At 39.6% G+C, this 25,445-nt stretch overlaps 1 protein-coding gene across 2 annotated transcripts in view; it reads left to right on the plus strand.

The window, feature by feature from the left end:
- The window catches only part of fam171a1 (family with sequence similarity 171 member A1), a 43,447-nt gene that overhangs the window by 7,549 nt on the left and 10,453 nt on the right, over positions 1 to 25,445 (plus strand). The window contains exons 2-5 of one of the 2 annotated variants that reach the window (XM_012849344.3): positions 7,163 to 7,390; positions 8,015 to 8,107; positions 16,456 to 16,614; positions 17,210 to 17,386. In XM_012849344.3, the coding sequence (XP_012704798.2) occupies positions 7,163 to 7,390; positions 8,015 to 8,107; positions 16,456 to 16,614; positions 17,210 to 17,386 (657 nt within the window). Of the gene's footprint in view, positions 1 to 7,162; positions 7,391 to 7,795; positions 7,880 to 8,014; positions 8,108 to 16,455; positions 16,615 to 17,209; positions 17,387 to 25,445 lie in introns of those variants that run through there. The other variant, XM_036133752.1, reaches the window with a different exon arrangement.

The raw sequence follows: 25,445 nt of genomic DNA on the forward strand, positions 1-25,445 counted from the left end.
GTCTGCTATTACACTAAGTGTTGGGTGCCAGCAAGCCAACATTTTCCATTCCCCTATTTGGAGGAACACCAAAATATTTCACACACCCAGTGGAGGCCAGCCATACCATCCATTACCGGCTCTTTACACCTCAGTTAAAAAGGTGCTGCAATGAATGGACTCTCCAAAACATAACCCAAGGTGCAGCACGACTAAACATTCACATTTATCATTTCCTCCTCGTTGTGTTCGCTGATTCTGCTCGCATCCAAACGGAGAGAGCCAACCTGCCGCTTTGGCTGCTGTCGTGGGTGCTAATTAATCCGAGATAGCAGGGCGGGCCAGGTTAGACGCTTTGATGCCTTTTATTTTCCCACACGCAGATAGGAAGTGGGAGCTGGAAATATGGGGGCTCGATTCGCACCAGACTCATCACCTTCCTTTTTCCTCTCGCGTTGGAGCAAAGAAGGGGGGAGACTCCTAGCTTGTTTAACCATGATGTCACCTCAGGAGTGATTTATTGGATGAGCACCGGGGAGGAGACTGTTGGATTTGTACTTGTGATTTAGGCCCGACTCTCCCAGGGGAGGGTTTCTTTTTTTAAGTGAACACAGCTGGTACCCCTAGCAGCATATCTGTGGGAGCGGGACGGGATGTGAGGTCATGAAAGGCAGTGAAGAGTTTTCTTTTTTAGGTTGGGGTGGGGATTGCATTGCATTGCATTGCATTGCATTGTGGTGATATGATAAAGAATCAGGAAGTAGATTGAACTGGATCTTCTCACTGGAGGATAATCATCTGTTCAGCGTGAGGTTGACGTTCTGTTGTGCCAAATGTGGCTTTGCACCGAGCACCAGTTACCTTCCACCCATTTCTCCCAGGCAGCAAACTATTGTTAGGTGGAGCCTGCACTGTGGCTGAACTCTCCTCTTCATGCCGGCCGAGTGGTTTCCCACTGACCAGACGGTCCCAGAGTAGGGGGAGGGTAACGTGTCTAGTCAAGGATAGGTATGTGTTCGTGTGTGGCACCGAGGGTGGGGTTCCAAGAAGGAGTTATGAAAAAAAAAAAAAAAACAGTTTTAGAGTGCAGGAGGGGTGGGGGGTGAACATGGTTTGGAGGTGGGGAAACCTTTTAGCTGTAAGTGGGAGGTCGCCGTGGGTCCGACAGGAACCTCGTTGTCATGTGTGTAAAGAGAGCCGAAGAAAGCCAAAGCGTTGTTTGATTTTTTCTTTTTCTGCCCCTTAAAACTTACTAGCATTTCTAGATAAACACAATTGTCCACTTCATAACTTTACTTCATCATCACTGAAAGGTTAAACATTCTTCTTACTGGGGAAAATATACTTGATTCTAAAAACGTATTTTTATTTTAGCGTTCTCACAAACTTTATTGTATTTTCTTGGAATTTTGTCTGATAGACCAGGAATTCCCATAGTGGGGAAACCCCCCACCCCCTCTCCCCCCAAGGGGTAACGAGATTATCCAAATTTCTGATTTTATAATGTCAGACATATACTTGTTTTAATATAGAAAATTCAAGTAAGTAAAATTTTATTTCCATAGCACCTTTCACAGACATTGACATCACAAAGTGCTTCACAGGAGCAAAAACAATTTAAAAACACAATAATACAAAACATGCGTAAATCAAATGCCTGTCTAAATACCTGCCTTTATTTGTGGAATAACCCCCCCCCCCCTTTTGACATCAGAGAACATTCAAGTTTTTCTCTCACTAACATGTTAAATTAATATCAAAATGACTTTTTTTTGTTTGTTTGTTTTGGTGGACGTTTACTCCTCAGTATATATATATATATATATATATATTATATATATATATATATATATATATATATATATATATATATATATAGTATATATATATATATATATATATATATATAATTTTTTATTTTATTTTTTTGGGGCGGGAGGTGTAATAGTCATACGATGTAAATACAAAAACATTACGAGGAGTCGTAAGTATACAGGAGTAGTCGTACTATTACTGGAAAAAACTCATTATGAGAATAGAGTTGTAATATTGTTACTAGTATTTACTAGTAGTATTTGATGCTGATGTGACAAAAAGATTTAGCCTTTCCTTATTTGTGAAACCTGTACCAAAGTATAACTTTATAAGATGGTCAACATTCCTCATTTTAACACAGGTAGAAGCCTCGTCATTTTATGGCTTTATTCCTGTAATTTCTCCTCCCTGATTAATGCTCTCTTTGCCTGGCCTGTGAGTTAATCTGTAGCACCATGTCTGATATTAGGAAAACATGCAACAGCAGTATTAATGATTTTCATGTTGTGCTGATGGTATCTCTCGTGAGAAAACCACATTCTTGTTTTCCTCCATTGTAATGTCCGCACCACTTTCCACGAACCTTACCAGTCACTAAAATCCCCACCAGCTTTTGACATCAGGAATAGTGACAGTCCCACCCAGATAGTCAAATGCATCATTTGCATGCAGAGTGCAAATGCTCGTCACTGGAACTGACAAAGCCAACCAACCTTTGCCTCCAGGCGGTCTTTTGTAAATGCGTGGTGACAGAGGCGATTAAATATATTGTGCAGCTCTAGTTTATAGTTGATGATGGATTGATCAGTGCTTTGATAGATGTTCAGAGTTTGGGTTATTGCTTTATGACCTGATACGTCTTAAAGGTTCTCCCCACCTCTTCCCTGCTGTGTTCCTTGGTCTTCTAGAGGCTGTTTGTTCTCTAATGTTCTCTAACAAACCTGTGACGCCTTCACAGAACAGCTGCATTTATGCTGAGATTTATTTAGAGACTAAATTGCATACAGATTCCCTGGATTTACTAATTAGGTGGTTAATGAAGCCAGGTAGTTGTACTTATTTTTTTGAAAGCATGCAAGAGTAAAGGAGGCCGAATGCAAATGCACACCACTCTTTTATGAGTTTTATTCATAATTTGGGCCACTTCCATGTGCAGTAATAATACGGATACGCATCAGATTTTCTTTCAAAGCGTCCGCAGTCTAAACGGTCATGTCATATTATTTATCTGTCTTTTATGTCACTCTCCTGACTCCAACTACACATCCACACACAGAAGTAGCAGCTAGAGCTCCATAGGAGACTGTTGTTAGTAGCTGTACCTTATTTAGTCTCGCTGCTCAGTTGCTTTCTGATAATAACAAGGAGAGACATAGACCAATGTCTGCCTTTTTTTTTTAACAAAACTTTATTGAACACTTCTTGAAACAATTACATTCGCCATTACTTCCGTAAACAGTGCGCTGCTCTGTGACGTCTCCTTCTGGTATCTGCACATGTGGGTCGCTTTGCGGTCTTGAACCGTTCAGACAGCGGTATGATGGTCGGTCACATTTAGTAGCAAAATGAACGGCCACCTTAAAAAAAAAAAAAAATCTGATTTCAGCAAAAAATCGGAATTGAGCATCAAGACCTGCAGTGTGAATGTAGCCTTGAAGGCAAAATAGAGGGGGCACACTGGTTTCTTTCTTTTTATTTTTTTAATTTTTTTTTTATTTCACCATTTATTAGTCGACTGAGCCTTCAGCTGATGAACATTTTCTTGCGTTAATTTGTACTGTAGTAGAACGTGGTGTTGTGTGGTGCAGGGCTTCTGATATGGGAAGCGCATTTCGACTGGGGAGCACAGACAGACAGAACTCTGTCCGTGAAGCTAATATTTAAACGGGTAGCATTAGCTTATGTCTTCCGGGAGGTTTACTACTTTACTGTTGCAGATAAAGGAGCTTTACTGACCTCATCGTAATGTTAGCTTGTAGCATTAGCGCAGCTAGCATGCGGCATCCTTTGGCATTTTTTTTATCCTGTTTGCTTTAGGGAAGGTACCTCCGAACATCACTTTAGTGTTTTCCTTGTTGGCTAAAGAGGGTTGCATGTGTTATTCTCTGCCTCTACTCCACATGTTAGCAGAGCTTAAACTTCTAGCTGCAGGGCATTGTTTTGGTCTGGTCAGCAGCTGCAGGAGGCACCAAGTGTCTCTGTCATTGCAGCGCTACAATTTAGCCAAATGTGGATGGGTCAGCTTGTATGGATTTTGACGCATATGAGCATCTTTCAATGAATATAATTTAGTTATTTTTTGGATCGATTATATGGATTACATATCTGCTTCACATCACCACAGACCAGGTCAGAGGACATCTGAGGAAGCCTTAGCCCAGGAAAGCAGCAGGCCCAGAAAGAGTATGTCCAAAAGCCTACTAAAGACTGGGGGAACCACTCCAATGGAGCTTCAACCTTAGCCTGCAGCTAAGGAGAGTGACCACCCTCTGGAAGACGTGGTGCATCGCTGCAGTGCCTCGACTCACTGAGTCACACCTCAGTCTCCTCAGACCCCAGGTGCAGCGCGCCCAGGACTGCCCGCAAGTTTCCATACCAGCCAGGTGTCGGTGCAGAAGATGCTGCATCCTCGGCCCCTCATGCCATCAGGCTTTACAACTCCATGCTTGGGGGAAGGAGGGATTAGGGTGCAGAGGACAGAAGCGAAGGCGTGGTGGACATTCTCTGTGCATTAATATATTCCTGGACGCCCTTCTTCTTGTTTTGTCGTTGCAATAACGTAATCCATGGCTGCAGTAAATCAATTCAACTATATATGCTATATATATATATATATATATATATATATATATATATATATACAGGACTGTCTCAGAAAATTAGAATATTGTGATATTTTCTGTAATGCAATTAAAAAACTGGATTCATTACAGATCAACTGAAATTTCGCAAGCCTTTTATTGTTTTAATATCGCTGATTATGGTTTACAGCTTAAGAAACCCAAATATCCTATCTCAAAATATTAGAATATCGTGAAAAAGTATACTAGTAGGCTATTCAACTAATCACTTGAATCGTCTAATTAACTCGAAACACTGCAGGGTTTCCTGAGCCTTGAAAAACACTCAGCTTGGTTCAGTAAACTAAATATCACAAGTATGGTAGTGGTTAAGAGACGACATAAGATTCTCACAGTAACTGGTGTACTGACCATGGCATTACTGTCCTTGATTGGCCTGCCAATTCCCCTGACCTGAACCACATAGAGAATTTGTGGGGTATTTTGAAGAAGAAGCTGAAAGACAACAGAGCCAACAATGCAAATGAGCTAAAGGCCGCTATTGAAGCATCCTGGGCATCCATAACACCTCAGCAATGCCACAGGCTGATTGCCTCCATGCCACGCTGCAATGATGCACTAATCTGTGCAAAAGGATTCCCAACCAAGTACTGAGTGCATTAATGGACATTTTCAAATGTTTGATTTTGTTTTGCTGTTATAATTTTTTTTTTTACTTGGTCTGAGGAAATATTCTAATATTTTGAGATAGGATTTTTGAGTTTTCTTCAGCTGTACGCCATAATCAGCGATATTAAAACAATAAAAGGCTTGTGATATTTCAGTTGATTTGTAATGAATCCAGAATGTATGACATTTAATGTTTTTAATTGCATTACAGAAAATAAAGAACTTTATCACAATATTCAAATTTTCTGAGACAGTCCTGTATATATACACACTAATGAGAGAAAACTTTATTTGTCATTGCAATTGTACATTCCAATGAAATTTGTCTTTTGCATTTAACCCATCCCTTAGGGAGCAGTGGGCAGCTTTTCAGCGCCCTGGGAGCAATCTGGAGCTAAGGCTTTTGCTCAGGAACCCATAGTGGCAGTTTGTGGGGATCGAACCGGGTACTTGTGACCAGGCCACCACTTCCCCAGATAATTCACTTGGGCAGGACTATAATTGAATAACAATATATATCGATCAATAGATGTGTGGTGCCATATAAACAATGGGATCAATGAAAAGTTCAATAGAAGAACAGTTTTCCATCCTGTTGCATTCTAGCCAATCATGTAGGTTGATACTGCGGTCATTAGATCCTACCAACCAATCACAAACGCAGACACAGGAACGCTCCGTCACCAAGCTCCGCCCCCTTCAAAGAGTTCACAGAGCATGCGTTCTTGCAGTTTTGTTAAAAAGCTGGTTAACTAAATAGTTCAGTTTGAATTCAGTGTTCTTTATTTAAAGATAGGTGATTAAGAAATTGCATAAAATGGTCATGCCTACACTTAATATATGTTTATATATTCCTATCGATAGATGGATAGATGGATGGATGGATAGATAGATATATAGATAGATGGATGGATGGATGGATATAGATCCAGAGGGATCAATAAAGTGAAGTCTTTCTAAAAGTGGTAGTGTTTTACTTTAGCTGTTATGTTTCCAGAAGCAGCTATTCAGAAATTGATTGATAATTATGTTTTTGTGAATTTATATATTTTTCTCATCTTACATCTTCCTCTTTTGAGTTTGTCAGGCCGTATTTGTGTTACTTGTTTAAAAACAAGAAGCAACAAAATCTAGATCGTTTTTATGGAATGTGAAAACGATTTTGTTATTTTTATTATTTCAGATTAATTAGCCCTGCAGTTGCCCATGGAGACAGTCAAGGAGGTTTGCTGAAGTTGCTGGCAGTCAATCATCCAAGAACTGAAAGTATTTCCACATCACAAAAGAAGTTGGAGAGCTGATACATTTATGCAATTCGCTAATTAAAAGCAGTTGCAAACAGTTTTTTTGTGCTCTGACTAACCGGTCAAACATCTAAATCGCTCTCGCATTTTACGACGCTTCAGAGCAGCAGTATGTTGGGCGCTCAGCCCTCCGTGTTGTGTTGCTGCAAGGCTTCGGTTTTAAATTATAGAATAAGGTCTGTTTATGTATCCGTATTACTGGTAGCATTAAACGGTTCAGGGTAATGCACAAAGTTTCATTCCATGATCCATTAGAGGTGTTTATAATGGCAGCTGTTTTTCCATCTGGTCCAGGCCTTCTTTGAGAGAGGGAAACGGTCCATTGTGTTGCAGGGGAAGCGCCGCTGGCTCGGGCCCAGAGAGCGGTCAGACGGGCCCTCATTTTCTGGGATGTGGATTAGAGGCCGAGCGTCTGGCACACAAAAAAACTCGAGCCCAGATAATGAGATGATGGTATTTTAGATGGCTGTAATTATAACACCGCTGTGTTGTTGTTTTTTTCACCCATAAATCACTCACCTTCAGTGTGATTTAGAGATCTTAATTTTGAGGCTGCGCTCTTACTGGCCCGTTTGTCGGTGTGCGTTTTCGCAGAGGTGACTCTGAAGGTCCACCTGAGCGACGCCAGCACTCAGCAGCCTCTGCTCGGAGCAGCCGTGCAGCTCTTCGCCAACCACACGTCCGTAGCCACAGAAACCTCGTCAGCCGATGGAAACGCGTACTTGCGCTTCGCCTACCGCCTTGGGACGCCGCTCGTCGTCACCGCAACCAAACGGGGATATGTGCCCAACTCGGTTCCCTGGACTCCCTCCAAATTACCAGGTGGGTGTGTGGTGAGATGTTATAAAACATTACGATGAGCTCTAACCACTGAGGGTGCTCTCCTCTGCACATTATGTGTCTCTCCAAGCAGTTTGTGTGTGGAAAAGCTGCAGCGTGTGTGGGTCAGGTGGTTGAGCTTATGATAAGTGGAGTGCTCCATTACTAATTTATTATACTGGGTGCCAAAACCCAGCAAGGGGTCTTTCTAAGCCTCCGTTTCAGTAAAGCAAACACACACACACACCCTCAGCACACATCCCAGGAGTCTGTATGTTGTGTATGTGTGTGTGTGTGTGGCTGCAGGGGGGTTTATTAGGGGGAAGGTTATTGTGAGCCAACAGAATGGCAGCCAATTGGATTATCACGCTTACCAGCTCTGAACAATGAAGGAGTGAAAGGAAGGAAGGAAGAGGAAAGAGAGGTACAGTTTGCTGGGTCAGGCGTCTGTCCTGTGCCGGCACACAGGAAGAAAGCTGGTCTATTAAAAATGTAGGATGCTACATTAACGACTTGTAAATGCCTGGTGATCAGTTCAGGTATGTTAATTTAGAGAGTGAATGTGTTCTGAGCGTTAACGCGGTGCACTTTGTGCGTGTGTTGTTTGTTTGTTTGTTTCTTTTCTAGTGTTTTCCTCCATCAGCCTGGATCTGCTTCCAGAAAGAGCGGCTAACCTGATGGTGTATGAAGATGTGGTTGAGATTAAGTCGAGTCTACAAGGTAAAAAGTGTTTCTGCGCGTCTTTGACTTTCCTTACAGCTTATCAGTTCTTATTGTACGAGTCCAGAGTCAGGAAAATGCTGTCAGAAATTCAGACCGTCACACTGGTGGCTTCCAGCTTCTGGAGATGCACCCAGAAATTGGTTGGTGACCAAAGTTGGCTGATTTTCAGCCTGACCTGTCGGCCAGAAACCACATCTGATTTTTAATTAAAAAATATGTTTTCCCCAGTCACCATACACTGCAAAAATTGAACTAAAAATAAGTAAAATGTTCTTAAAATTAGTGTATTTTTCCTTGATTTGAGCAGGTAAATAAAATGATCTGCCAATAGAATAAGGATTTTTGACTCTTATAAATAGGAACCAATTCATCTCCATGATCTTATTTAAGTGCAGTATACTCAATTAGTCTTATTTTAGGGGTCAAAATACTAATTTCATTGGCAAATAATCTTATTTACCTGCTCACATCTCGGACAAAAACACTAATTTTAAGCACATTTTACTTATTTTTAAATCCGTTTTTGCAGTGTACCTGTTCGTTACAACGTCACGCTGACAGTAAGACTCGTCTGTGTGGAAGTTGGTTTTACTGAGCGAGGACTTGAAATTGGTTGTTTTGAGTATCAGTGAGGTGTTTAGAAATAAAGTAAGAAGATGTCTAAAAGGGACTAGTGTTGTTTTATCTGCTGATTAATCCGACTGCTGCAACAAAGAGCCAAACTTTGATGGGCACTGACGATATCACTCCTTTTGGGTCATTTCACACCTGAAAAAGTTGTTTACAGGAAGGAGTTGTAAGCCCCATTATGTCAATTTGCACTTGTCATCGCAAGTATGTTGGTAAAATCAGCGAAGAAGGGACTTCAGAAGCTGCAGGTCAGTTCTTTGAACAACGCCTAATGGTGCGTTCACGGCTAACGCATTTTGAGCGTTGCATCTGTTTTAAATGATAATTATTTGGTGGATGCGCCGCTAGGACTGACAAGAGTTCCTGCGGCGTGTTTCAGTGTTCCTGAGCGGGGCGTTTTGAGCTTTCAAGCGTCTGAGCATCCGACGCGGCAGACGCTACAGTTGGCAAACCTGAACATTAGTGTCAACCAGTCAGAAAGACCCCTCTAAGTGACATGGAGGGGGATTTTTCAGCGGGATGGAAGGACCGGGATAAACCTGGTAAGTCGACAATGGAGGACAAACTCATCCTCGCTGTTTGTGTCCATCCTAGTTATCAATGATCAATTAAGCCATCAGTACAGAAACAGTAAAAGACTTTACCTGTAAAAGGATTCGCGAGGAAGTTGGGCTCTCGGCCAAGTTATCAAACTTTTAAATATTTCCCCGCATTTGACGAAAACAACAGGGTAGCTCCCAACGTCGGTCGGACCAGTCTGTCCACATTTTCTTCAAAGCGTCCAAATAGAGGTACTGGATGGCTTTTTGACGCCTAAAAAACAAGTTTGGTGTGAATGCAACATAACTCGGTGGCTCAGAGTTGTAACAGCCGTTCATTCTGTTTATGGAAAAGCAATGTGGTGCAAAAGAAAAGGAAAACATTGCTGTGCTTTTTTTTTTTTAGGTCTTTATTTTCATTTAAATAATGTTTTTGGTAGATAAATGTTGTCAATTTCTGCTTTCCAGAACATGTTTCACACTGAATGGAAACAGACTGTGGACTCACTTTGCCTTATACATCCCTATGTAAGGGAAACCTGATGGCTCTGGAAAAGTTTATTTTATATATATATATATATATATATATATATATATATATATATATATATATATATATATATATATATATATATATATATATATATATATATATGCCGTTATCTGCTGAAGAGTGCTGCTTTTACTTGCTGCTTCTGCAAACTGGCACCATTGAGTTTGCACACATCATCGTTGCATGTGGGCATCTGGATCGGTTAATTTATGATCGACCAGAGGAAACTTAAAAAGGGGCTCATCTTTGCAATCAAACCACAGGCAATTTCATTAGAAAACCCTGTAAACTTCATCTGCACTCAGGCCTTTGTTTATCTAGCAACTCTTGTTTTGACCAGCTGTTTGCATTAAACTCCCACTCCACCCTGTTATTTATTGCACATTTTAGACTGCCATAAATTAGCTGCGCAAACTGACTGCCAGAAAAGACGATTTGACGCCATCAAAAGTTTGTGGCGCAGACTTTAAAATTGTTGTTGGATAAATAACGTTACTGCTCTCAGTTGAACATCTTTGCTGATGATTAAATATTAGATTTTGAGCATAACTTGGTTAAGCATCAAATACAATTTTCTTTCAAACGAGGAATACTGAATTCAGAATATTGTTTTCAATAAACACAAAAGGGTCGAGCGTTTTAAATGGATAGGCTGAACGATTGGAGAATTAGAAATCCAATTTGCAAAAAATAAGTCATGAATGTGTTTTTGTAGCTCAGTCTTTTTGTTCAGGGGTAATTACATTAGACAAGGCTGTCACAGTCATTTGAATTAGTGCGGCTGCTTTGTCTGCAGGCTCTTTTGTGCATTTGTGACCCGAGAGGGTGTAACTCATCCTTTTATGTCGCTGACAGAGGGAAACAAAAATGACAAAAAAAATAAATATTCAGCAGACTCCATTAATACGTAAACCTCCTGAAAACACGAGGCACGGAGCACGTGCCGGAGCGCAGCCCGGCTCCGTTTCCAACACTTTGTCTGTCACAGGGTTTTGTGTCGGTGCAAGAGCACCTTGGGGAGTAATAAACCTTGGCGTGTGGCACAAATACGGATAATAAAAGAGGAGAAGAAGAATAGCGTTGTGCGGTGGTGGGTGGAGCAGTGCGGGAGTGTGGGGGGGCAAGTGGTAGAAAGGGGGATGGGCAGAGCCGTGTCCAACAGAAGGAGGAACAGATGAGATGAGAAAAAGTGGAGGGAAAAAGGAGAGTTGAGGAAAGGAGCACAAAGGACAGTGAAGGGGTTGCTTTGCTTGGCCAAAAGCAGAGCGACGAAAAGGTAACAATGTTAAAGTTGAGTATTCACAGCAAGTTTTAGACAGGAACATGAAAGTGGGCTTTCAAAAATCACAGAGAGAACCAGAGAGAGAGTCAAGCCGGGAACCCTCGCAGGCTGCTGGGTCTGTCTCACTGCTCTGGAATGTGCTCTGAACACAGTCAGGCCTCAATGACATCACCTTGCTGCCTTTGGCTACCCGCGCTCTTTCTTTTTTATATCGAATTAAATGTGTAACGTATGGATAAGCAGGGGAAGACTACATGAACGTCAGCCAGTATGAGAAATTAAATGGGAACAGTTTATCTTGCAGGGAAAATGTCAAAAATAGGCGTCAGTGTGGTCGAGAGAGAAAAGGTCGACCTGTGCATTATCTATACGCCATCGATCCTGAGTTGCTTCCATTAAGCCTGGTTGATGACTCGATTTATGAAAATGCATTAGGCTGATATGGGCAAAACAAAAACCCTTTTGTAAAACGTGCTGAAAAAACATTGGTGAGAAGAATGCTGTTTATTTAATGGAGTTTCGACATTTCCAGGAAGACAAATTGAGAGACCCAAATTCAGATGACTTTCTTAGTTCTAATTTTTGATTTTCTTCATGGGAAATCTGCAAAAACTAGCCTTTTGTTAAATCAAATTTCTAACAGCAACGTGTCACCTAGTGTCTTTGCTTTTCTAGTCAATTTTAATTACCATCTCTCAAAAAATGGTTTTGCAGGTTTTGGCAGTTTGTGCCTGCTCATTTGGCTCTGGTTGGCCGGTCGTGGTTTGTGAAACCAAGGTCATCACATCTGGACAGTAAACAAAAGGAAGCACGAAAACTGTGAGCCGGTCTGTCTCCATGGGCAAAACTCACAACTGACCCAGAACTTGAAAAGCAAGGTTGTTCAAGTAATGAGATAAATAAGATGACGCATTCTGCAAAAAATATCGGGAAAACCCCCTCAGATTATCTTGTACTTCCTGCACAACTCTTCCTCTGCTGCTGTTTTACTAGGCATTGGAGTGTTTTAAAAAAAATATATTATTATTAGAGACAGATCAAGATTGCAGTGACAAGCATTCATAACCTCGGTCATAGTTCTGACTTTTAGACCGTCTTTTAAAAAAAAAAAAAAACATTGGATACATTAACGGGTGTTAAGTTTGATAGGATTTTTTTAAATATATTTCTAAACAACACAGAGTCTGTTTGAAGGCAAGCATCTGCAACCTGCATCTTCAGCGCTGGATGTGTTTGTAGCTCATCTTCACTGTCCTTGTTCTTACCGTTCGCCGTATAATGTTTTTTTGTTATATATTGTAATAGGGCCTAAATATAAAATCGCTGATTGTATTATACCAAATCCAATTAGTCTGTTAGTTCTGTTGTTTTTGTTTCAGAAAGAGAAATTAAAGAAACAATTTGAAAAACTTGATTTTATTTTAAGAAGTTCGTCTTGAATTTAAAGTACAACTAAATACAAGCTGTGAAACAAGATGGCGTTCCTGCTGGTTTAAACTGAAAATATAACAAAATGTTTGCTGCTGGTAGTGTTACACAATGAGCTAAGGACAGGCTTCACTTCACTTGTGGGTAAAATTTAGTTTTAATAAACAGTTTCCTTTTTACAGTATTTTGACAATATATTTTCCTAAACATATATTCAGCGTTATGTGCTATTCTCTTCATGGAAGCCCAGTGAGTGCATTGGTAAAATAAAATCCTGATTTATTATTTCCCCCAAAATTAAATCTAAATTTTAATTGGTTAAATCGATTTATGGCCCAGACCTAGATTCTAATTTGCTGTTCTGCTTCTGTTATTTGTTTTTTAGATTTACAGTGAAAGGAAGGTACAGTCCATCGATTCTCATCAGAACTATCTGCCCTAAAACATGAAAGACAGTCTTCATCAGAGAGAGAATGGCTGATATTTAGGCAGCTTAGAAATCTTTTCACCACCAGAGTCAAGAAGGCCAAGTCTGATTACTATCTTTTAAGTAATTTAAAAAATCCTTATGGAGATACTTGCAGAAATGACCTACAAATGCTATTCATTATGGCAGTCACATGGTTACATATAAGTCATAAATTCTTGATTATTTTAACAAACAATTTTTTATGTCAGGCCACTTATTTAAATCTGGACAATCTGTTTCAGCAGAAAAGGATTTCCATTCAGCATCTTTCCCCTCTGCCTCTTGCTCCCATGGTTTTAGTTTCACTCCTCTTACTGTGTCTGATGTTTGTAGAGCTTTAAAAATATCAACACAAGCAAATCTGCTGCTCCAGATAAGCTTGATCCATTCTTTCTTAAGGTTGCTGCTGATATTATCACAGTACCATTAACTTTTATCTTTAGTTTGTCTCTCGCCAACAATGTGATTCCAGAAATCTGGAGGCCGTCTTTTGTTTTTTTCCCCTCAACTAAAAGGAAGCGAGTGCTGCGTTAATAACTAGAGACTAGAGACTAAGATAGATGTCTTAGGGAAAATCCAAGAAACACCTGTTTATGAGCAACATTTCTGAGTTTTCTTTTTTTTTTTTTTTTTACACATTCAAGTGATGTTTTGTTAGATTGTCAGTGTGGTTTCAGAAAGCTGCAGACCAACTAAAGCTGTTTTCAAAGTGGTGAATGATATCATTTAGTCCCTAGATGTTAAGAAATATTTTGCTGCTTTGTTCATCGATCTGTGGAAAGCATTTGATACGGTAGATCACAATATTCTTTTAAAAAAGCTTTCAGAAAAAGGCCTATATAGCCAGATCATTGGCTGGTTCAAAAATTATCTGTCCAAAATAATGCAATGTATAGAAATGGTAGGATCATGCTCCTCAAGTCTCCCCATAACAAAGGATGTTCCCCAGGGCTCAATTATTAGACTGCTTCTATTCCTTATTAATGTAATGATGCCTGCAATGACCAATCACAAGCCACACATACTTTTTTTATGCAGATGATGCCATCATTCACTGCTCTTCAAATTCGCTTGTGCAGACTTTTAAATCTCTTCGGTCTGTTTTTAATCAAGTTCGGTTACATCTGACTGACCCATTTCAAATTGGTTCTAAATGCAATTGTATTTATATCGCACCGATTCACAACACATGCCACATCTCAAGGCACTTTAACAAAGTCACTTCAGTCAAATCATACAGGCAGATTGGTAAAAAAGTTTCTTTCTGCATCGATGACCTTTACTCATCGAGGCATGAAAACTTTTAACATCATTTTGGAATGCTTGTGTGGTAGTCTGACAATTTAATTGGTAATTTTGCAGGATCAAAGTTACATCTTAAGAGAAATTTCCTTCCTCCAATTTAAAAAGTCACAAGTTGTAAAGGGAGACTAAACCATAAACTTTTCATTTTTAATAAAAGTCTGCAGCCATTTTAATTTCATCTCGGCATTCATCACTTTAAAATCAATAACGTTTATTCCTCCTTTTTCTACTGATATTACTATGTCGTCCTTTCTGATCACATGTTTTTTTATTATTCCAGATGAAATTGTTCTTCCAAAAATTTAGTCAATATTTGTTGATTTCTTTGTAAAATGGCTTGAATATTTTTTTCTGTCATTTTCAGTGTGGTCCTTGTTAATCATTATACCTAAATATTTTACCTAATTTTTATCAATTAAAGTGGGTTCATTATTTTGAATTACTAAGATTTCATATTTTTCTATCTTCATCTTTAAGCCTGAAGCTTTTGAGAAAAAAGAAACCGCTAAATTAACTAAATAAAATTGATTCGTTACAAATGCAGACCGCGGGTACCTACACCGGTCAAGATGATGGAGAGTACGTACAGTTAGTTGCAGTAAAAGTTCAGCCAATAGCTATAAAATGTTGAAAATAAATCAAACTTGTGTTGTGTTCAGGAGGAAAATCTTCACCCTTCGTTATTCATGCAATTAAAACGGTTGCGCAGAAATTGAGATGGTCAATTTATATAATTATTTGTGTGTGATCATGGATGATAAACTTCCTTTTAAGGAGCACATTAATAATCTTGTCTCAAAATTAAAATCTAAACTGGGTTTATTCTACAGGAATAAGACCTGTTTCACCAAACAAGTCCGAGATTATTTAATCTCAACAACATTCCCTCCTCTTCTGGACTCTGGTGGCTTGTTGTTTATGAATTCACCTGAACAATAGCTTAAGAAACTGGACTCAGTGCATCATTGTGCTCTTTTTTTATTACTTATTGTGGATCCTCGTGTTCACCATTATTTGTATGCGGCGGCTGGCCGTCCTTCTCTTTTGTTCGCAGACAGTCACACATGCTCCTTATTGTGTATAAATGTATGTTAGGACTACCTCCCTCTTACCTGACAACTTTTATAATTAAGTCCCACAGCCGGTATAGACGTCTCTCCCAGGCTTTTATCCACATGTTTGTTCCCAGAGTTAAAAGAGAACTGGGTTAGAGAGCATTAAAAAATGCCGCCCCTTCATCCTGGAAAGTCATATTCGGTGAACTAAACGTACTGCTGAAAGACCATTAAGAAGAGCTTTAGCCAATTATGTTTGGAAGTCATGTTTTTTTTTTAATTCAATTTAATATTTTATGCTTTCTTTTTTAAAGCCAAATGAATGTATGTCACTGCATGATTGTATATGGTCTCACTTTCTTCCCAGATCCCTCTTGAAAAAGGGATTTTAGATCTCGATGAGGTTTGATCTGGGCAAATAAAGGTTATAATTATTGAAATAGAAACGAGCAATGTTTTAAATATAAAGAAAAAACAAGAAATCAACTTTTTAGCTGCTTTTTACTTGTTTTATGCTAAATTTGTAAAGACTGTCCACAACAGAATGCTACTAAATGTACAAGTGAGCAAAGCTGCACTGAGAAACCTTCTGATGACTGGTGATAGACAATGTTACTGTTGATTGGCCTGGTCGAGGTCTAGAAATCCCACTTCTTATCAGAGAAACTACTGCACCCAAGCTCGACCAGGTCACAGTAAACAACAACACTCTTCTGGGTTGAAGTTGTTACTGACTGTCAGCCATTTTCAGTGTCACATGCTACTCACTGCCAGCAATTTGCTGGTAGTGAGTAGCATGTGTGGGACAAGATAATGTTTTATCTTTTCTACTGATTTGGCTGGAAGTCGTCAGATTCCAGTCAGCAGGCGATTTTTTTGTTTTTGTTTTTAATTTTGTTGTTGTTAATATTGGTGTGAATAAGAGACACTGAAACCGTTATTACGATTATGGTAAAACGCTTCATCAATCTCGGCCTCAACTTTTCTTATGCTTTTAAAATGTTTGCATTGTTTTCTTTGGATTACAATAAAATAAATGGAAACGCACATTGATTGTTCTCTGACCTATCTGTTATTCCCAAAGGTTTAAGAGGCCAGCCCCGCATCCATTTCCTGCGCAGAGCTCTTAGTCTTCCTGCCGACACGTCCTTCTCCAACCTGACCGCTCTGCTCACTGTGGCAAGCTCCCCATCGCGCATCCAGCACTTTCCCCATCTGCAGATCCTGGGCAGCAACAACACAGGTCAGGGTCACACTAAAACTCCACTACAAAGTAGGCTAAAGAGGGAATGTTTTAAAGCAAAATCACAGCTGAGAGGAGTGTAACGCTGCTGCGAGGGACCGGGGAGTCAAGTGTGTCAGTAGAGGTACAGCCACTACCTCTGGAGGCCTCTCTGTCTCATCTGCTGAAACACAATAACCTCTTTGTGTGCGCTCGGTTCTAACACAAGCCCCATGGCTACATGCTTTCAGGGTATCTTGATATTTGTTATAATAATGTTGTATGTCCCCGTTTCTCCTTAAGCTTGAGCAGCTCTCCAGAGCTCCCTGTCCTTACTGGGTACACGTTTCCTTCCAGGCAGCGCTGGCATGTTTTTGCTTTGTGACACTCAATAACATCTTGTCTCCAGGTTTTTTTTTTGTTTTTTTTTTCACCCTGTTTCCTTCTTTCCTGTTTTCCCGTGCCTCTTTCCTGTCTGACTCAATGACTCTCCTTTATCTAAGCTGGGTTTTTTTTATACACCCCTGCTGTCTGTTCCTGTCTCCACTCCCCTCCTGCTCACTTTCCTTTTTGCTGCATTTCTCTCTCTTACGCTCTCTTACTTGCGCTCTCGCAGGCACAGAGAAGAGGTTTGAGCTGACTCCTGTAACAGCCATCTCTGTACACCTATTGGCCAGCGACGGAGCAGAGCTGCAGGTGAACGGGCCAATCACGTTCTCCGTTCCTCTTCCACCGGACAGCAACTTGAAGGAAAATGATCACATCCCTGCTTGGAGATTTGACCCTCGCTTAGGTAAGTAAAAATGGGTTTTAAAGTCTTGAGTAAAGAGAAATATGTGACGTTAAAGTCATTTATTTCCCATGACTCAACTAATTTGACTAGTTATCAAAATCAAACAAGTCCTGTGCCTTATTGGTAATATTTATTTTATCGAAAGCATAAATTACACTTTTGTATTTAGTCTTTTTTAAAGGGGACCTATTCCCTTTTTGAATGTTTTAGTGCTTTTGTTTGGGTCTCTATTGCTTCTAGCAACAGTCCAAACACACACACAAAAAAACCTAACCTTGCCTGCAAGCTGAATTCTCACAGTGTTTGTGTGTTCACAAACACACGATTATCCATCTTTTCCCGCTCCCACCTCAAGCTTTGGGGCCTGAACCATTCTTGGTTTGAGCCAATCACGTTGTATTATTATGGTTTAAGGCGGAACCTACCAGCTGTGATGAAAGGAAGAGCTGCCAATCCCACAGCTGATCCAAAATAAACATGGCAACGCAGGAGGACGCACACATAGCTGCTGCTATCACATCTGTTTTGTCAGAATCCCCAATTTCCTCTTTGAAAGAAGAACAGCAAGAAGTGCCTTGACCGGTGTAAACTTGTTGTGGTCTCTCATGGCACCTGCTGCTTACAACATTTTCATTTGATACAGTGATTGGATAAAAGCAACCTTTGGTGGGCGGGCACTAGGTGTCGCTTCACCCAGTCAGCTCGGAAAGTTCTGCTGAACTCATTTCCCAAGACGGGAGAGCAGAATGGAGAGTGTTACACATTTTAAATGTGACTTGCCAAGTTAAAATAAAAAAGCATCCAGCCAGTTTTTGGCAATAAGTAAATGTTTTGTTGGTGTCCGGAAAACGAGTCTTTTCAAAAACCTTGCGACATTATGTCACAATCGTGGGGCGCTGCCTCTCATCCAACGGAACTCCGCCCACTTCCTTAGCTAGTTTTACCCTCTGTAAAATGGCTGTTCAGCACAAACATGATTTGTCATTTAGCTCAAGCTAATGCTAACAAGTCATTTAGCTCAAGCTAATGCTAACAATTGGCTACTGATAGCCATGTGTCCATTTAGAAAATTACCATTCTGAAACCGCTCGCTGGATCTTTGCCGTTTGTGCCGGAGGCTCCATTTTTCCTGCTTTCTCAGGGTCAGAGATGTACTGTTGTACCTTTGGACATCTGTTTCCAGCTGTTGTCACGTGTATAAAGTGTGAGCGTAAACGTTGAGTTGGAGGCACAGACATATATACGTAGACGCGTCATAGGGCGCAGGTTCGGACGTCAACGTCACCGCCATATTGTATGTGGCAGAAAAAAGTTGAGTTCTGTTATTGTGAACGTGGTTCAGAGAAGATGCCTGCAAAAAATACACACACAAACACACACACACACACACATATATATATATATATATATATATATATATATATATATATATATATATATATATATATATATGTATGTATGTATGTATGTATGTACTGTATGTACTGTCTGTATGTCTGTCTGTATGTATGTCTGTATGTATGTACTGTCTGTCTGTCTGTCCTGTCTGTCTGTACGTGTGTGTGTGTGTGTGTCTGTGTTCTGCCTATCAGGATCCATTTGTTAAATCTAACCATTGTGTTCTTCATTATTTCATAAAACCGTGTCACATGTGAACCTTTAGGAACAGACTTTTTGGGGGAGTATTAGAGAGGTAAAATTAAAAATATGAGAAAAAAAAGTCCTAGGTCAATAAAGTAAAAATAAACAAACAAACACAAAAGTGATAATGTTATGATAAAAACATCATATTATGAGAATTAAGGGGGAACATTTCCAGAATAATCACAGTTTGCAGAATTATTTCACTCCTGGAGTAATAGGGCCAGGTTAGATTATTTTAAATATTTTTATTCTTTAGGAGAATAAATTCAGGAGAATGAAGCTAAAGGGATACAAAAATAAACTTGTAATATTACAAAAAAAATACTACGAATACAAAGTATATTCAGAGATTAAAGTCCCTCTGATACTGTTTAAGTGACTGAGTAACTGCAGATTTGCCACATTTAAGATGGCGGATGCTCTGACGCATCCGCAGCATAGGCAGAACCCGCCCAATGACGCGTCTACTCTTATATTATGTCTATGGTTGGAGGTGCAGCCAGCTACAGCTTATTTGCATAAAAGTGACAGAGCCCTAAAACCGCTCTTTCTGAAAGAAGCTCAAAATAAGTGAAACTGAGGATGTGAAATGTGATTATCTGAGAATGATTTTGTGCAAGAAATTTAGCAAACATGTTTTTTTTTTTTTTTTTTTTTACAACCTATAGACCTATACCAACTTCTTTAAGAGCAACCTTAATGGCACTCCTTTAAACAATTACACTCTTTAAAAACAATGTATTACTTCACTGATATTTACTTATTTGGGAAGAAAAGAGCATTCTGAAGATCAAAGTGATAAATATCACCACTAATATCAATCAATCCCTGATTGTTACGAAAGAATATAAAGAACAGTCCTAACCAAGACAAATAGTTAATTGTACTTCTGATTAAAAACCCCAAAGTATTTCTGTCGGCTCTAAAGGCTCACAGAGAAAGGTTTGAGAGATCCACCTGCATTTACTTCAGCATCCGCCCAGGAGATTTTGGGAAGTTGTCTCCTTTGGACCGTCTCTTTGGCTTGAGAGACACATTGAGACACAGGATGGCCCTTTTTTTAATCAGCCCATAGAGGTCACTTTTAAACAGAACAGCAGTGGTGCTGTCTTTTATGCCGGGTTTGGATCTCCAAAGGAACCAGATTATTAATGTAAAGAATGCATTCATTGGAAAAGTTTCTGAAGGCTGGGAGACCTTAGATGTGTGCAACATACAAAAATGGCCTCTCACAGAACTTTAACTACATTTTTGTCTATTTGCACGATAAAATTATCCTAAAGTCACAACAAACCTAAAAGAAAAAACGACGGGGTGAAATTTTTTAGAAAATAAGTAAAATATACAAAGCATAAAAAAAGCTGATTTAGATGTACATAAAGTATAAATAAAAGTGTATAAAATTGGATCATATTAAACGCAAAAACCTACAGACTCATAACAGAAAACTGCAATATTTTATATTAGACTCAGTCTGTCTTCAACATTTTAAAGGAGATGGACTAGAGTTCAGTGACTTGTTGAACAATTATTGCAACCGTTGTCCACAGGGTGATCATTCCAGGTTGAGTCAGACCATGTTGGCGTAGCGTCCAAATTTCCAGCAAATGAGCTAAAGGAAATCTGAAGTTGGGGGAGTCAGAGAGATCTCTTCCTCTTTGGAGACTTCAGAGATATCGAGTCCAATTAGATCACTTTCTGCTAAGGGATTTTTTTTTAAGGCGTGTAATCATTTCACAGGAAAAAATCACCCTCAAACTGAGAATTATGACATAACGAGCTTTCAGCAAAAACCTTCTCAATGAATACATATAGAATATTTGACATAATAAAAAATGAAGTAACCTTGAAGGTGTCTCCCATAAGTTCAGCCGGACGTCACTTCATATAAACAAACCGTGCGACAGCTTAAATATCTGCTGTATTTTATCAGGTCTTAGGGCAGATCCCAACTATTGTTTTTAAATATGCTTTCTAAATAAATTGTCTTGACTTCCTAAGGTTATCCCTAGTATTGACACTTGCTTTAAAGCATATTTAAGAAGAACAGAAATGTAATGCCTATTGAGAAATAAATCTATTTTTAAAATATTTACATTGTTGATAATGTTTTACCAATATACTAACAAAAATACTACATTGATGTATATAGGTATTGGAAAATAGGGTAATTTAATGTGTGTATTAGTCTTCAAATCAATGTGGATTAAACTAATGACAATATTGTTTCACTATCACAATATATCAAACTATAAATTGCAGTATATTTCTTTTTTATCTTCTGACAACAGTGTATTTTAAAAATATACTTCTCTAGGTTTTTCTCTTCGGTGTGTGCTTTCTAATTTCTAATAGTTTTTGGCCTCAAACATAATGTACAATTTGTTGGAACGACACAAATTCTACATTACAGTGGTTACAGGGCCATTAAAATGTGTTAATTGAGAAAATATTTTCATATTTCAGCAGATTTGCAAGTGCAGCTCTTATCCGTTTGTTTTCACATGTGCAGCTGAAAATAATAATTTTTAATGGCTACAAAACTATTTCCCTTAGCAAAATTATTACTGGTTTAACTACTTAGAAAAACAATTTGGGTCGCCCTTCAGGGCAGAGTCAGTTTGGAGGTGGAAAAGTCAAAAGTCAAGTTTACTTCATGCAACTGCCTTGAATCTTCATTTAAAGGTAAATTACTATCAAAATGACCTCAGTATGAGCATTATTACTAACCACGTGCATTGTACTCTTACTGTGCAGTCATTCAGGTCAGAGTGAATAATGAATAACTCGATTCATAAAGTCATACACTGACCAGACCCAGTTCCACATTAATCTGCAAATCAAAGTACTGTTAGGCATCACAAGTTTGGGCCATGAATGCATAATCTCCTCCGGCTCCGTTAAATCCCAAACTAAGCCGAACAATAGCAAAGAGCTTTGCTGTGTTGGTTTATAAAGGCTTACAGCCTCGACGTACCTTTTGATTTATTTCCAAAAATCTTGTGTTTATCAAACGTTCCCGCTGTGTGACACACCCAGTTCCTCCTGGCCAGGCAGCTTCGACAACAAGACAATGAAGGGATCATAAGTGCCTGCTTTATAAAACATTCCTCTGTAGCCACATTAGTCTCTCATTTCCTGGCCTCTTCTGTCTCTTTGTCGTGTTTGTGCTCTGCCTGTGCAGAAAAAGGGTATTTTTTGTTCCTGCATAGTTTTATTTTATCTGAAACAGTTCATTGGTGTTAGCTGACTGGTTTAACAGGAAGTCCTAACATTTGTAGCTAGCTGTAAATGCACTATGACATTTACCCTCTTACCAATGCAATGACTAATGCATTGTCTGATCGTGTTTGTAAGATAAAAAGCCTATTTTGCATTTACTTGGAATTTGGGTTACATTGAAGCACTCCTTTCTCTTTCGTAATTTTTTTTTTTGTATGGTAGTCACGACCATCCCTGCAAGAAAAATCTGCTCTTTGGTCATTAAAAAGTTTGCTTATACAGTCCTGGTGTCTCATTTATAAAACTTTGCCTGGAATCCGCACTAAAAGTGTACTCACAGCAGGAAAAATAAAATAGTGTGCGGCAAAAAATATTGAGATTTGTAAAACCATGCGCGCACGCAATTTTCCACTATAGATCACAGCTGCAGCTGAACGTTTACGTACCTGGTTCCACCTCCTGTTCTGCCCTCTACTTGCCCAGATGCAACGAAATGGTGCAAACCAGCTCATCAATGTTAATGTGTGTTAGAAATGGGTCAGCTGATTGTTTTTTTTGTTTTTTTGCAACCATGGAGAAAAAAAATACTAAAACTGTGAAAGAAATCACAGAGTGGAGTTTATCAAATGTGTAAATCAGAGGTAAAATCACTGTTGCCCACATTAAAATAACTTGTTAAAAAGTTAAATTGATTGCAGTTTTAAACACCAGATTACAGCCTCACACCGTTCTCCATGTTGAAACTCCTCTGGGGCTGTGCGTTCAGATCGACAATCTGAGGAGGGAGAGAGGGAGACCAGGAGGAATGAGAGGTCTCCACCCAGATGATGATAAAAGAAAAAAAAGAGCAAAAGAACAGCTGTTCAGGAAGCTGGCGGGATGTGCACCTTCTCTGCACTCTCTTTGGACCCAGAAACTGAGAGATGTAGCCACATTCCCCAGTAGGTTATAGCAAAATGCAAAGCTTAGAGTCTAAAGCAGCATATTGGCCAGTTATCATCATCATCGATCAGAAAACCTTTGATCGCTGAAAGCACGCTCCCTTCTAAGTCCTCCATTTGCAGGTCTTCAAGTCGTGCCAATGCATCCACCACACAGCATTACGCACAAGTGTATTTGATCGTTTACAGCAATTAAAGTAATTGCCGCACACCTTAGGATGGTAGAAAACCCAGATGAAATGTTGTGCGGACTTTTATTTCAGATTTTAGACAGCTTCCAGGCATTTTTTTTACTTATTTGAAGGGTGCTTATGTGTAGTTGTGTCACCAGCACAAGCATGAATAGGTACATCGATATTCAATGCTTATGATGAAGTCAATCTGTTTAAAGTCTGATGTGGAGGGAAATTGAACGCCTGAGAGGAATCGGCATGCTGCAATTCACCACCATCTGTATCCTCAATTTCCCCCGTCTCCAAAATGAGCGTACGCCTGGGTCAGAGTTGCTGTGAGGACCGCGCATTTTCACGTCAAGTTTTTAGATCCCAACTTTCTGCATGGAGAGTGGCATACGCATGTTCTGGCCCCATTTTGTGTGTACACAAGCCTTATAAATGAGACCCCTGCTTGGTATGATTTTGTTATTTGGAAAAGAAAGTAGTTGTCATTTATTTTATGGCCATTTTGTTCATCCTTGTATTAATAAAATTAAGTAAATCACACTAGAATAGCAGAGTAGCTGCAGTGCTATGCAAAATTATTTCTATCTCAGCCTTTGTCATGTTTCAAGCACGAAGTTCAAAATCTGTATAATCTGACCCAATCTGTATAATATGATTGAACTTGACTTTGTAAAGTGCCTTGAGATGACATGTTTCATGATTTAGGGCTATATAAATAAAATTGAATTGAATTGAATTGAAAGAAGCACTTAATTTTTAAGTGGTAGGAAAATTATACATGGTTAGATTTTTTTTTTTTTTTTTGTTTTTTTTACCAACAGAAAATTGAGGCCCTAGAAGCCTGGGATAAAGTTGTAGCAAAATTTAAAGCAGGTTTAGCTTATAATGATGTTTCAAGCTGTTAACATCTCACAGAGCTCTGTCCAATCCCTCGCCTGAAAATGAAAGAAGTACGGCACCACTTCAAACCTACCGAGACACGACTGTCCACCTAAACCTGACAGACCGGGCAAGGAGAGGACGCCACAGATTTGGTCTTTATTGAGGTCTGGCATAAAGGAAGAAGACATTGTTGAAAAGCAGCTATAAGAAACGTTCTCCGTAGGTGACCACAAGCCTTGAAGGGGACACAGCAAACATGTGGAGTCGGGTTCTCTGGTCAGAGGGGAACAAATGTAACTTCCCATATGTTATTGGAGCAAAATATACATCACCCTGAACCCACTATCCCTGCTGTGAAACGTATCGATGGCTGCATCATGCTGTGGGGAGGTTGTTCTTCAGCAATGCAGAAGGAAACTGGAAATTGAATCCTTACTTGGTAGAAAATGATCAGAGGGTTCCACCGAGCCAGTTGAAGGGTTTTAAACACAGATCTTTCAAGTGTTTGAGGCGTTAGCATCCAGAGCTCATTGGAAACACGTTAATAGGAGCCTAAAGACGACAAACACACAACCTGTATTGGTGTATATTTCCACAACAGAAGCTTCGGGCTGCACTTCTTGTTCCTTAGCAACTCGCCAACTTAGGGACACAAGAGAAAACTAACTTCTGCTCTCTGGACTCTAGGCATGCTTAAAATACATATCTGGAGTTATGTTTAGGTTTCACCCTGAGGATAGTAACTATCCAACAACAGGGGAACTTTAAAACCCATCAGTGCTTTCGGGGGTATAATAAAAGCCGTCATACAAAGAAAGCGGTATTGTTTATGAAACACGCGCATGGACCGATGCGCTGAAACCAGTTTGTCTTGTATAACTAACAAGCTCTTGTATTGTTGGATGCCAAAGCCAGCAAAAATGATGTCACATACAAACCGATCGAATTCACCCGCTGCCTCTGTGTGTGTCTGGCAGTCTGCAAACAGACACACCTTCATCTTTAAGGGGGAGTTTGATGCAAATGGGAGCAGCTCCCTGAGATGTACCAGCCACTATCTGCAGCCGGCTGTGTTGACTTTGCATGACCAGGTGAAAGGGAGCGCTAATATGCAAGGCTTGTGTTTACATTCTAAATGTTTGCAAAGCTTTGGTAGTCGCCGTTTTACTCTTCCAGCGCTGCATTGTG

The sequence above is a fragment of the Fundulus heteroclitus genome, chromosome 3 (assembly GCF_011125445.2).
Source record: "Fundulus heteroclitus isolate FHET01 chromosome 3, MU-UCD_Fhet_4.1, whole genome shotgun sequence".
Taxonomy (NCBI): Eukaryota; Metazoa; Chordata; class Actinopteri; order Cyprinodontiformes; family Fundulidae; genus Fundulus; species Fundulus heteroclitus.